Source organism: Heliconius melpomene, chromosome 7, assembly GCF_056956725.1.
Source record: "Heliconius melpomene rosina isolate 202511_hmr_F chromosome 7, ASM5695672v1, whole genome shotgun sequence".
Taxonomy (NCBI): domain Eukaryota; kingdom Metazoa; phylum Arthropoda; class Insecta; order Lepidoptera; family Nymphalidae; genus Heliconius; species Heliconius melpomene.
Window position 1 is genome coordinate 7,505,006 of NC_140395.1, and position 15,590 is coordinate 7,520,595.

The 15,590-nt window shown below is 31.3% G+C and overlaps 1 protein-coding gene across 6 annotated transcripts in view; it reads left to right on the forward strand.

Moving 5' to 3' along the window:
- LOC146537559 (uncharacterized) overlaps nt 1-15,590 on the forward strand; it is a 161,326-nt gene that overhangs the window by 120,622 nt on the left and 25,114 nt on the right. For all 6 annotated transcript variants that reach the window (XM_085188252.1, XM_085188250.1, XM_085188253.1 and 3 more), the window contains 2 exons: nt 8,736-8,807; nt 11,249-11,360. In XM_085188252.1, the coding sequence (XP_085044378.1) occupies nt 8,736-8,807; nt 11,249-11,360 (184 nt within the window). The remainder of the gene's footprint in view (nt 1-8,735; nt 8,808-11,248; nt 11,361-15,590) is intronic.

Genomic DNA, 15,590 nt, shown 5'->3' on the forward strand with positions numbered 1-15,590 from the left:
TTTTATTGATTTATACTTAATACGAGTATATTGTTTATTTTAAGTCACAATGAGCAGATGTTATTTCTTTTTTTTGATACAAAATGTTATTAATTTTTTAAAATTAATAATATTAATAACAAAGAAGGATTAGCTATACGAAGCAGCGATATATGGGTGATGCAGCTTAGTAAATGACGCTTTCTTCAATTAACTATGATATTTGCAAATTTCATATTGTTTTAATATAAGAAAAATATTGCTTATAGAGTCTGTTTTAATACTAGGTTCCCAGGTTCCATCTAAATGCCATGCTATGTGCATGATACAGTAAATTAAGTATATTTATCTGCACTTACTAATTTCTATTTTACATAACTTACCAGTTATAGGGTACGTTTATCATTTCAACTGACGGGTGTAACATACAATTCACAAGTCCGACGCACTGTCGCCGGTCCCGCTTTCATTTCCGCTATCTGTCCGTATTGTACACGTTTCCGTGTTTGTTGAACACCCAGTACTATACATTTATTGGCAAACGTTTGTGGGAAATATATAGAAATATTAAATTTTTCATATTGAATTTGATATTAAAAATAGTATCAGTTTTTTTGTAGCAGTATAGGCGAAGCGAATTCAGTGTTACTGAGTGGCGGAACTAAGCACCGCGCTATATTTATTGGAGCAGGAAAATTAAAATAATTTAATTATTAAACTTCTTACAATTCAAGGACCAATCATCAACATTATAGTTAGACACTGTCCCATAGCGCTACAACGGTCTCTTTCTTTTTAAATTTCTTATAGTATTTATAATCTATGTAAATATGATAGTTATACGTAGGTGTAGGCATAAATACTACTTACTCAAATATTAAAGTAGAATAACACTCGTCACATGAGCTTATCTGTTCCCTTTAGAGCTATGCACAAATGTTTACATATCGTCTTTGTCAAACGAAGACAACTTTCAACGTGTTTCAATGCATTCTCCATGTAGCGTTCTATGAGAAATACAAACAGGCAGACAGACAGACAGACATACATAAAGCCTATCAACGCCGTCACAATCAAAACACACCCTTGTCACACACACTATGGAGGCATTCATTGTTTCGTAGTACTCTAAATAAGCTGAGTTCTGCTTCTTTGATATTTTCAAAGAGCGCTGTTGAGGTTTGAGGGAAGGCTCTTATGTAAGCTAAACACTTGAATGTTTGTTGTTTTTCCATTCATATATAAACATAGTATATTTTCTCTATTTATTTTACTTTTAGCCATATTTATATAATGATATAGGCACGGTAATTGCAGTTAAGTACTAATTACTATACCATGTTGTTTTTTTTTTAGTTCTTATCGTATACCTGTCAATGTTACAAGCCTAATACAGCGTTACAAACGATAAAATACGATTAACATATAGCTATATACTAATATATGTGTTTTGAATCGTCCGGTAACTAGTTAAACTACCGTCGGTATTGACAGCTTAATGGTGTGCAAAGATAAGTGGATAAAATTGCTTTTACGGGTATAGACATATAGAAATGTAAGAAGTATGGAACGCATTAAATTTATAAATGCGATGGTTTACAGTTCGATTCCTGATTTGAGGAACGAGTTATTTTAAAAAACAACGCATCGTTGATGACCACCACCTCTCGATATCTAATGTTTCAAATTCAGACGGAAAGTACCTGAAGAAACCTGAAAGAAATAGATTAAAAAATATAGGTAATTTGGTAGTCTGGTAGTGTAAGTGGTGGTAGTGGTGGTAGTGACAATTATGTGAAAGAAAATGCTAATATTTTAACATAAATTTCATACTACTTTAATAAAAGAAAATGATGAATAACTAAAATTACTTTCTTTAAAAGATTTTTTATAATTGTTTTTGTTTACAATTCTTAGTAATTATGATACGAAAGTAGGTCTGCCCATTTTAATATACAAATATAATGCGTCACATTCCTTAATCAGATAATTTATCAATGTTTATCAATTTACTATCCAGCTAATTTGTTACAGTGACGTTTGGTATACCGTTTAACAGTGCTGTGTGACCAGTTTTTTTTTGGACTAAACATCTCGATTTCTTTTTATTTTAACTTAAACTAAAAACTTTGGAATTGCTTTAATTAAAGTTTTTTATAGAGAAAACTGTAGAAAAAAGATTTAAGAATAATAGAACAAGTAAGAAGTTGCATCAGCCTTGCTTTCTAATAGTTAATTAGTGTTTATTTATTTATTGAATCATAAAAACTTTGTAGACGTAATACAGATACCAGTGCTTTGCGCCTAATAATCGATACTTTCTAATTTTGTGTCAATAGGAGAGACAGTTTGGTTATATTTTGTCCATATATCATGTTCTTTGAAGTTTGTAGGGGAATTTAATTGGGCAGAATGCCCCGATTGGTACTGTTACTGTATATTTTTTTCTTTCTTAACTTAACGTTTTCTACGAGTTAAAAGTAAATTAACTTTTAAAAATTCGCTTATTGGTTTAAATTACAACTTTTACACTTGGTACCACCAATTGATGTACATTGCACTGCAGTTAATTTAAATGGCTTAGATTAGAACGGACACGAGCAAGGTGATTTACGAGTGCTTACGATGACACTCGCTGAGAGGCTCGATTCAATTACTTAATAATTTTCCATTTACTTGAATAAAGCTTACTTATATTTAACTGTAGTATTGATTATACGTCTTTTCGTATATATTTATATGGTTTTTTTCAGCTTCAAGCTGTAAAGCTTAAAATAATTGCCTCAAAATAAAAGTGGTGTTGTAAGGCATTTTAAACATATACTCCTACTTATATATTTTCACAAACATGAGTTTTCCATGTTCTTTTATTAAATCAATATGTGGTTTTTACATCAAAATTATTATTATTATTAGTTATTAATTTTACTTCAAAATACCATTTTTGGAAATCAAAAGCAAACATTTTCATAAATGATCGTCTACGTTCCAACTAAAATGCCTTTCCGCCCACAGTCCGGTATCGCATTTTCCGCTGCTCCGAAACTCGGCATTTTCGCCTGTAGTGTACATATTTCACTTTTATACCTACCTACCTACCTACCTATACGGACGTTTGTAATGCTAGCAATGCGGTATTTTGTACGTGGGTGTGATCGTTTTGAATTACTTTAATATTTACTTTTGTTTAGTAAATTTGATTTATGCTGTTTATTATTCTATTTCTCTTTGTGTTTGAATTATTTTTATTATTATTAGTTTTGTTAGCTTTGGAACTTTATTAAGGCTTTCGTGGCGCAGGACCACTAACGCAACGGTTTTTGGTGTGTTCCCCACTCGGAGAAATGAATGATTATTTAATAACATTTTAATTTCTTAGCTCTGGTAACAAAGCGCGGCGTTGAGTTCCGCATCTCAACACGTAAAGCTTTATACTGGCCGCCAAGTCAAGAAATTTGGCGGAAAATGGAGAGCAGTGTCTTCCTTATGTTCCCTCTCTCTACCGTGCTATATGTCTGGATCCAGCGTGGAGGTGAAAAAAAACTTTATCAACTTACCTTTTAATAAGCTAGCTACCATTAAAAATTACTACTAATAAAAAATTATAGAAGCTCTACCATTAAATTGATATCGCTATAATTAACAAGGAAAGCTCAGCTGCGGCTTAGTCCAGTCCAGACGGGCGATGTCCTGCAATTTGCAACGTGTGTTAAATATTACCGACACTTTACACTGCATAAAGCAAAATATAGAGGCGAAATATACTGAAAATTGATATCCCCTACCATCAGAAAATATAATAATACTAGCCGACGCGCGCAGCTTCGCTTGCCTATTTAAGGGTGAATTCTAATAACCCATGAAACATGTGTTCAATGAAATATTTTTAAGTCTGAATTTCAAATTTTATAAAAATCAGTGGCGATTTAAAGATTTTTCCATACAAACTTTCAACCCCTTATTTGCACCCTTAGGGGGTGAATTCTAGAAAACCATGAAACATGTGTTTAATTATATACGTTTAAGAGTCAGAATTTCAAATTTTATAAAAATCGGTGCCGATTTAAATTTTTTTCCATACAAACTTTCAACCCCCATTTCACCCCTTTAGGGTTAAAATTTTTCAAAATCCCTTCTTAGTGGATGTCCAGATTACGAAAGTAAACTTTTGTCCAAATTCCACGTTTCTACGCACAGCGGTTACGGCTGTGCGTGCGTCTTACCTCAGTCAGTGAGGACAAGTCCTTTTATATATATAGACAATAGTAATATTTTTCTATAGCGTATTGTCTTCGAAGATTTCCAACGTGACATCTCGGTAGTTGTAAATTAGTTTGTTCACCACTAGATGTCGTGCGCGCTTGCCGCTTGAATAGTGTTATATTTTAATGAGCGCAGCGCCATAGTCCTTTGTTTGCATACAATGCAGTCTGGGTGTACAAATATAAGCGTGAAAAGTTTCATTGTCACTATACTATGTTAGGGGCTTGTTAAATGTCAGCCTCCTGTATCGATTTTGATGCTAATCTACAAGGATGAAAGGCTGTAAATTAGCTTCAATATTTTTTTGTAGTCGTTTAAGGTACTTACCCCGTTTACAGCTTCTTTTATTGTTTGGTAGATGTTTATTATTGTTTCTGTGAAAATTTTATTGCGCATTTTTTATTATTGTGATTAGATTACATCGGTTATTTTTTTGGTATTGTTTACGTTTTTTATATCGCGTGATATAATGTTTGTTTTGTTTGATGCGTCTTGCGTTTAAGCTATACGGCTATTTCAACAATAATTTCTATAATTATAAAAAAATAATAACAATGAAAATCACTCATGATCGTTCATAATCAAGATCCTCTAAGAAAAACCGGTCAACGATCATATTGAATAGAATGGACCCTCTCAAACGACTTGATTCGATATGGAAGTCATTTATAATACATAGAAACTATTCTAACTCGAGTGAAATCAAAATTCAATTAAATCACTTTCACGCTGTATCCCGCACACAGCAGAGTAAGCACAAAGAACCTTGTGTTAAGACACTCCGTTCCCCACTTTCCGCCGAATTCTAGAGGCATTACGTGTGAGTGGCGGAAGTTAACGCCGCGCTACAACTCGACTGAAAGCTACATAATAAACAACGCATCATAAAAAAAAGAAAGCACCGAGCATACATCATATAAGCCCGGCTCAGACACATTAATACTGGCTCTAAGTCAGCACGAGACGTAAAAGGCTTTATTGATTGTAAACCTGTGAGCGCCAATTGCAATTAATTACGTTTGCAGTGTCATAAACAGGGAAGCCAATAAACGCAGATGGGAATAGAGTTCCTATAGTATAGGTACATGCTATCTGCAGATAAAAGATTCGTTTGATTTTTTTTGTGTCTTTGATTTATTTTTAAATAGTGGATTTTTTTGATTGTACCACGTAGCGCTAAAAGTCTCTATAATAGACGGAGAGTGTAAATGGAGCGTCTTGTCACAGATTCACCATATCTTATCCTTTAAATCATCAAGTAAAGAAAAAGTAGAATAGGTAGTACTATTTAGTTTAATATAAAAACATATTTTATTGCTCATTAGTTGATTTATTAAATAAGTTACAGTATTTAATATAACTGTATTATTATAAACAGATCAATTGCATTAAACAAAATATTATAGTTTTCTATCAGAAATAAATCTCTATAACATTTCGCCAACATGAAATAGTGCAATAAATCGTCTCTAGTTTTCGTAGTAGTGGTGAAAGCTCGTGAAGGCCGCCCGCCCAGTCGCGCTACGCTCTCGGTTGGGCGTGCTCGCTTTCCATACATACAGCTAAGCTTTGAGCTTTGACTTACACGTGTTCTTTGTTACGGTAGGTGGTATAGTATGGTTTGTCAATGGTTTTTATTGAATGGATCGTAATTGATACGCGAAGCTTTTTTTTTTAATATATTTTTTTTTAATAAATTACTAATATTAGTTTTACCATTTATTTTTAGTTTTTTGTAACAAGTGTAAGAAATTATTCGTTACTTACTATATTTAGAATTTAAGTCAGCTCTTTTGAATTATAAATTTGTTTTATATTTCTAGTTTCTAAATGCGTTTTTTATAATTTGTTTTAATATATTTACATATACATATCAGTAATAAATATAATTACAATAATTATAATAACACATTTTATTTGTTTATTTTAATATTAAAAATTAATTGATCTCATCTTTCACTTACAGGTAAAATGTTGTGAACTTGTGAAAGTAATTTAATTCAATATTTCATCTAATAAAATATAATTGGTAATTAGGAACCAATGTTTTTGTTTTGATATTGTTTTAATTATTTTTTAATGTGTATTTATGCACCATTTTCCACTGAAGTAATGTTGTTTCTATATTATTTTGTCAGATGTGGGGTGCAGTAGCGCGCTATTTTTAATTAACATCAAGTAAACTAGACACTGCTACGTTTTGATTAATCATGTGTTATTATTTTTTGTCCTAATTATAATTGAATATTATTTTCTTTTAATCTGGCCACAGTGGGGCAGAATGTGAATAATGTAAATATGACGGTTGTGGGTTCGACTCCCACTCCAGAATAGGAATCATTTTTTATTTCCCCGTTCTGACAAGCGTCGTTGAGTTAAAAAATACAACTTGACGATCATGATTACTTATATGACTCTATGAAGATTATTTAAATATTTTTTATTAAAATGAACTCAGTCTATTTTCGGAATGTATTATACCTATAAGAAAATTTTTACATTTTCACTTTTCTCATTCTAAGTTCGTAATGCTCAACAGTCTCTTGAGGTTTTAAAAATTTTCTACGACAAAATAAATTTTTATTCTTAAAGAAAAATCTTTTTCGCATTGTAGATTTATATATGAGATTTATTTATCATTGTCGTATTTTGTCATTATCATCATCATACATTGTATGAACGTAATGAAATCATTAACCTACGTACTTTATTGCGTTAAAATTGAAAGCGAATTAATTTTTAAGATAAATTACGTTAGTTTTTTTAATTAAACGTTACTTTAGGATGTAGGAATTTTTGGTTAATCTATATTTATAAAACCAAAAGGTCACTCACTCATCACGAAATCTCAGAAACTACATGTGCTAAGAAGCTGAAATTTTGCATAGGAGTTACTTATAGGACGTAGGTGCTCGCTAAGACGGGAATTTGCAATATTCGACTTTTAAGGGGTTGTTTTTGGGGTTGAAAGTTGTATAAAACTTCGTTACTACAAATGCTAGGAGTCTCAAATTTTACATGGACGTCACTTATAGGACGTAGGTACTCATGGAGACAGAAATTAATAATAACGTAGTTCACGCAGGCGAAGCCGCGGGCGGGCCGCTAGTACCATATAAAATATATGCGTGTACCATATGATTATTTATCAATAGTCAACAAGCAGTGTTACTGTCATTCCCAATTACCAAGCGGGGCGGCTTATCTGAACTCTTTCCTCCGTTTTAACTGTAAACTAACGGGGTATTATCGTCGACCGAGTTTGTAATTACTGTATGTATACATTAAGTCTATATGTTAGCGACACTCATAGCTCGTATGGAAATATTTAGTTTAATAGCCATTAATGAGGAAATAACATTGCAACTTGCGTTTTCGTTTTTTGTTGAATATGTGGTTATTTTGAATTTCCTAGTTATTGTATTGCTACTGCAATTAACTGCTATTTTTTAGTTTTTATACCTCATAGATACAAAATATATTGTATGATAATAATATACCAAGCACTATTCTGATATAATATGTATGCGGTAGATACATTCAATTATTTATTTTTCATATATGCCTACTAGAAGCCAACGACAAATCGCTCTAGATATAATAACAATAATATTTAAATATATTATAATTGTACAACATATGTAACAAGTAAATAATAATTACCTATAATTATTAAATAATTATTAGATTACAAAATCCTTTGTACAATATCGAAACGACTGACGATGTTTGTTTGTCTGCATTGTTTACACAACTACTTTAATGGCCCACAAGGATAACAGAGGCCTGTGACGTCGAAGGGACGTATACAAACTTCGTTTTACTTCAGTTATAATTTGAACGCGGTCGTTAACGAACCGATGACACTGTCACACTGACTCGAAATTATTTTTAACCTTTTTTTTGTCTCTTGAAATCCTTTCATCCTGTTTTAGACATGTTAACTTTAGTTTTTGTATAGCTTTTTGTAATTTTTGATAGCCATATTGTTATAGTGAGCTATTTTAGTTAAGTGCAGTAAAGTTTTAAGTCAAAATGTTGTCAATGAGACCTGCGGAGGAAAGGCTCTTCAGTTTTAAGAGTCTAAAAGAGCAATTCGAAAAGCCCAGGTAAAAAAAACTTTAATTTTGGTCGTTTCCTTGTTGTATTTATGTCGTGTTATTGTTTTACATTTATTTATGAACATCTGTTTATTACAGGAAAACGGTTATAAAAATATTTTAATTTTATAAATTTTACCATAATATATCTAGAAAATAATCTCTAGTACTATAATTTTTTAATTTTCGACATTTACTATACTATAAATAAAAAAAAAAACAGCTTCACGCAGTATCCCGCACACAGCAGGGTAGGCAGCAGGAATCTAGTGTTAAGACAGTCCGTTCCCCACTTTCTGCCGAATTCTGGAGGCATTGCGTGTTGAGTGGCAAAACTCAATTATAAATATTACATAAATAATAGTTAATAAAAAAATAATCGCTTGTCTGCAGGTTCGGCGGTGGCGTACAACGGAGCGCCACGAACGCCGATATGCCGAACCGTGGTGGCACCATTGCCGAAAGGTAAATTTTAAATTAAATTATTTTCTTTATGGCTCTGTTATTTTTTAAATTGTATACGTGTTTAAATAGGTATAAATTATATTTAGCTTTACGGTGTATCCCACACATAGCAGGGTGTGGAGTTTGGATACCTAATGTTATGAAATTCTGTTCCCCATTTTCCGATGAATGCTGAAATGGCGGAATTTGGCACTAGAGCGAAAAAAATTAAAATATTAAATATTTCACAAATGAGAATGGAACCGAGAACCTATCCTGTTTACAGGCACACGCTTGTGCCACTGCGCGACGACTGGCTTCGATTATTACTTATATTTTAAAAAAAACTTGTAAATACTTTTTATAAGCGCACAGTGTTAAGTAATATGACATTTGTTTAGAACATTATCAACAGACAGACAAAATAATTAATATTAATCTGTGTTTCCTCTAGTGCAAGAGCGCGCACTTGACGCGATAATATTGCAGGGTCGACGACATTGTGCATTCGTTTCGATTGCATCTATTTTAATTTTATCAAACATCTTAATATATATTTGATGATAACCAGATCTTAGGCAGCTGTTGTTTGTATTAAAATAAACATTTCATTATTTATTGTTTATTATTATTATTTAAAATTTTCACGCATAGTCAGTTTTGTTATGGAATTTCAATGTATTTCCTCTGTTTCTGCATATATGTAGTTGTGTATTGAAAATTGTTTATAATATATCAACAATAACATTTAAATACAGGTAAATGACATTATATTTATTTATATTTATTTTTGTAGTTTGATATCAGACGTAAATTTCATAAATTATAGACAAATAGTACATTTCTAAAAAAAATAACGAGATAAGTATCTATCGAACTTAGTATGACGACCTACCGCAACGTCTGGAAATGTTGCTCTATTCAAATATTGTATTGCGCTACTTTCCTTTGTTCATGTATTGTTTACAATCTAATCTATATATATAAAATCGAAAGGTCACTCACTCATCACGAAATCTCAGAAACTACATGTGCTAGGAATCTCAAATTTTGCATAGGAGTTATTTATAGGACGTAGGTGCTCGCTAAGACGGGAATTTGTAATATTCGACTTCTAAGGGGTTGTTTTGGGGGTTGAAAGTTTGTATGAAACTTCGTTACTAATGACATTTGTCTTTGTCATTCGTTACTAAATGCTAGGAGTCTCAAATTTTGCATAGACGAGTCACTAGGACGTAGCCATGGAGACAGAAATTAATAATAACATAGTTTACGCGGGTGAAACCGCGAGCGGGCCGCTAGTTACTTATATAATAAACTTAAATAAATCTTCGCCAGAAAGTACGTTACACAAAACTGATAAGGCCTTATATATAAGAAATATACTTATTACTAACAATGGAAAAAAAGCATTAGATTTTAAAGCAAAATAATAGTTCGGTCAAGTACTAAAGAAACAATTAGTAGCTGATGTAATGGACATAATGCTATCTTATCTTATCATCGTTGACTACTTGGAAGTGTACGATATGATTTGTTTTAGTTTTGTTTGTCTTATCGATATCGTGTTATGATTTATAAGAAAATCGATATTTTCTTTTATGTTTCTGTATTTTTTTTATATATCTGGCGATAAAGCGTGAAGCATGTTAAAAGAGGATAGGAAAAGGGATTGTAGTGGGTGAGACTCTTAGTTCCTCAGTTTTGAAATATTAACGTGTTGAGTAGCGAAATTCAACGCCTCTTTTGCCGCCTTTCTTCCTACCAGAATGACGAAATGAAAATAATTAAATCCTTCGAGTGGGGGAATTAAACCGGTGCTGTCACCCTCACGACGGCTTCTGTAGTTTTTTTTTTCACGCTATTTCACTATATTAAGCAGAAGTAGGCGACCTACTACGTTGTGATTTGAATCTGTCACATCCGCTAGATTTTTTTTCTCATCTTATTGCCAGCACTATTGAGCTATTTTATTTTATTAATTTAATAATAAAGGGGAAAATATAGAAGTGCTCTATCAACATCAGCGTCAGCTTGTTAGACATAGCCATATCTTAAGTGCCTCTCTCACCCTCTCTTTCATCCCTCTCAAACTAAAAATATGCTTAAATCTCATTTTTGTCAAATTGAACAGGTACTAAGTTAAATTAAGAAGATGTGGTTATTATATATTAGTTCTTATTCGTAATTTAACGAAGCTTTTTACAATTTTATTAAATAAATTTTGAACATTCAAAACAACTATTTTTATTATTTCTTTTTATACAATCTAATTTACATAATCTCTAATTTTTTTTCTTCACAAACAGTAAAAGGGCTCTATCATATTAAACCATAATTACTTGAACATTTTAGCAATGCAAAACAATATGAAATATTTTTTAACGTTTATAATTCAACTGACATTAAAAATAATTAATAGAAAAGTTTACCAAATATAACATAAATTTTCTTCATTTCAGACTAGCGGCCCTCCAGGCGGCAGGCGCGAACGACTGGCGCGCGAGGGTATGCCGCCTGAGTCCCGAGAGGGAGGACTCGAAGGCGATAGAGCGGGTCAAGAACAGAATTAATGTTAGTATTTGCATGCTTTTTTTTACTTAACTTAACGTAACCGCAACTTGTCGTTTGGTTGTGGAAAAAGAAAGATACCTAAGAATTATTACTTCTAGTACTAACAAATGATGTAAATTTGATATCTGACCGAAAGGAAATCGAAGGCAAATAGGAAAATAAAGGAGTGATGTATCACAAGGGCTTTCGCCTCCCCTGTGGACGAAATGCTAAAAGAATTTTAAAAAATCAATTACACTAAACACCAAGTTTAGTAGTTTAACGTCAAAGTTTCTTTTATCTTTATGACAAGTATAATTAATAAACGGTAAAAATAATTCTCTTTACGTTTAAAAGTATTCGAAATATCATCCACCGCCGCACACAATACGCGCGAGCTCTATTCATAAATTACAATATTCTTTGCAGAACAATGACATAATACAAATTTTCAATCCATATTAGATAAAGACAATACCCTACACAATGTCGCCTATATAATAAAGAAGCCTACTTTTAAAACTGTTACAAGAAATTTTTATAAGCTTACTAATAAAATATTTTATTTCCCATAGATTTTAAATGATATATAATTTTATTAGGATTTTGTTAAGCGGCTTGAACAATTGTTCATTAATTATCCCTTAACTCAACCGATTGTGGCATTTCTCCGGAAGATAAGGATTTTTAAGAAATAGATAAACTTTTTTTACAATCAGCTTAATTTCGTCAGAAATATGGTGTTTAAATATAAAGTATGTAATAATAATAATTGAACTATCTTTTAGTGTCTATTCGATGATTTATTACGTAGTTTTGCGGTTTGTTTGTTGTTATAGTTGACTTCTTACCTTTTTTTATTATTATTTGATATCTTAAATATTTTGTTAAGTACTGATATCTGAAGTACTGATCTACATAATAATTTGGGCAATTATTATAATTAGTAATTTCCTTTCGGGAAATGTTCACATTTCCTCCCGTATCTCTCGCTAATTTTACGTGTAGATAATGGGACTATCTGTCCGGGAGTATCTGATATTTAGATATTTTCTAAAAACTACAAAAAGTATAAAAAGTTCAAAGAACTCAACGAGTATTTTTCAGTAACTAAATAAACTAGTGGTTAATGCGTATAATAATCCTGGACTTCCCAATTTCAATTACCACATATATAGCACTAAGCAACTCTATAGTAACAGGTTTAATACATATTATTAATTTTGCGTCACTGTTCGCAAACACCACGTATAGTTATTACTAATGCGGAAATGTCGTGTATCCCGTCATTAGGCGCGACGCGGAAATCGCTAAATATATTTGTAAAATATATCTTTATAAATATATGTATGTATATAGTGCCCATATATAAGAGCTAACTGTGCTCACCCCACAAACACGGTTAAAAGCTGAATTGTTATTAAAAAAATTAACTCGAAAGCTTCATGTGTGAGCTTAATGATCGTTAGACACGGCTATGATTTAAAATTAATATTTTATATTTTGCCCATATTACAAAGAACTAAATGTGTCTATAGCGAAAAAACGCGATGCGTCAAATAGAGATATCTCTGGCTAGTACATAAGCGACCTTGATTTTGGTAAGCATTGATTATTGTTCGCGAAGATCGTCTACGCTTAGTGGTAGCTTTTATCCTTTCACGGTTACTTTAAAAATAGTATAGTTTAAAATAGTTAAAGAGCTTACTTAATAGGAACGTATAGATTCTAACCGAGTTTTGGAAATTCCTGATGTTCTTGGGCATAGTGCGTCATTTTAATTCACCAATCTATAGTCGGCTAATCAACAATCAGCAGTAAGCGCAGAATACTTTGCATTTGATAGAATAGTAACAGCACACATCTTGTTAAAGATGTTTTTTTTTGCATCAGAAAGTCATTGTCAGTTTTAAGCAATACTGACTTGATCACAACTTAGCTGGAAATCTAAGTCTATTTTTATTAATTATTTTTATTATATCTACATAGAAAAAAATTAAATAAAAATATGCAACATTTTCAAAAAATGTACTCTTTAATGTAAGCAAAATGCTAATATTGTTCAAACAGATTTAGAAAATTCCATTTTGCTTAGTCAGTTACTTATTATAGAAAAAATCTTTTACCGAATAAAACTGTAATTACTTAAGTCCAGACAAAGAGGAAAGTTTATGCAGCAAATGAGAATATGGCTCGGAATTTTGGCAAAGGCATTATGTAATTAAATACAAGGATTAGACATTCTGAGCTTTACTTGTCAACGAATAAGGATCAAAATTGGTTAATTCCTTGTAAGTTGACAAGTTCCAGGGTATTTTCTGTTCGGAAAAACATTAACCTTAATAACCCTTTGGTCCGATACTTATCAGTCACACGATATTAACGTTTTAGTTAGAAGGTCGAGGAACTTTGACTAGGTTTTTTTATTATAGTCTAATGTTAGAAACAGTTTTAAAATCGTATTATAAAGCTGATGTTCTTCAAAGTGCTTTTATATGAGTGTGATAATTATTATATTATCGCATTTTAGTGAGCGACACACTTTGCGTAATAAAACCGAGAACATGCCTTGCCTTATTTGATATATGAATATTGATTTGAAGGAGATTTTAAACCACAATTATTTGAAGATATAAAATAATTATGTGTTATCTTTATCATAACATTTTTAATTATTTTTGATGAATCTGTATTCATAATTAAATAAACAACAACTAATTCGCAATTATCTAAATCGAGTATTAGTAAATAAAAACAAATATTTGATCCAAAGCTTGATTAATTTTAATTCTTTAATTCAGTTTTATTTTAGCTCGATATATGTGAAAAACAAAACAAATTTAATTAACCTTATATTGATATATCAAAGAAGTAAAGGCTGCCTCGTGCTCAATAAATAAAACACTGGCCTATATAAAATAGAAATGTCAATTTCTAACCGTTTACGTTATTGTGATATTAATGAGGTCTTCCTTACGTTGATTACATATGACGGTCACAGAAAGCTTACTTTTCACATATAGTAAGGTAGATAGAAGGCATCCACACACATTGCGTGTTGAGTGGCCGAACTCAACACAACTCTTTGTCTGGTTACCAGAACGAGACAATGAAAATAAATCACTCCCACGAGTGGGAATCGAACCTAAAATCGTTGCGTTTACATACGCCGTTATAGTTTGTCATTGTGTTATGGTACTTTTGAAAGTTCAAAATTTTAATAGGATACAATGGTCGTTATATGGATTTTCATTATTGACAAAATTGTCAAAAAAAGGAAATATTCTTCAAATAATAAATTTATTGATAAATATTTTTCCACTGGATAGGCTTACAGTGCCATCTATAGAATGTACATCATATTACTGAGTTTGATTGTTTACGAACAGCGCCATCTAATAGTGATACGAAGAACTTTGCGATAGAGCTTTAGTACGAGAGTTAAGCACAATAAGTATTTAGTACTTTTTAAAATTCTTTCTTTATGTATTTTTTAAGATTTTCCTTAATTTGTTATGTAGTTTTCATAAAATACAAATTTTGTTTTAAATTTCTTATGTATATTATCTGATGATATTGTATTTAAGTAAGGCATAAATCTGTAGAAATAAGGTAGAGTGCGCCTTTGTCTTCGAAATGTAAATAATGTCGTACTATGCCGTATAAGCTTAACCTAACTCCGTAGATCTCTTTACCCAACCATGTCAGGAAAGAGGTCACTAGCGCTTAAACTCATTATGATTTAAGGTCGTTTGTATTGTTTTCAAACAAGCTAGAGATTTGGATTAAGAGTTCATAATGAAAATTAAGGTTTCCATACCGATTTAAAATGTTTAAACTAAAATAATTTCAAATATTGCCAAGCCTTGCATTTATCATAAATTTAATAATTTCAAACATTTAAGAAATAATTTGATAAAAGACTTCATATTTACTTTGAATAAAATATTATTTTACAAAATTCAACTTTCGTTTCGTTTCGTGAGTATAAATTAGCTAACCTACTAACTGAATCGATAGCAAATATAAAACAATTTTATAATAATACAATTTGAGCAGGATAAAGGGTTTCCGTTGTTCATAATAGATAGTAAGGAATTGAGTCATTATGACTTTTTATATTATAGTAATATAGCCCATTGTATTTTATTTCGTCCACTTTTACTTGTTTTACCTCAGAAAAAATATAAAATCTCTTGTTAAAGATCTAAATTGGAAACACTGTAAAGTTTTACGATTTAGAATTTTAAT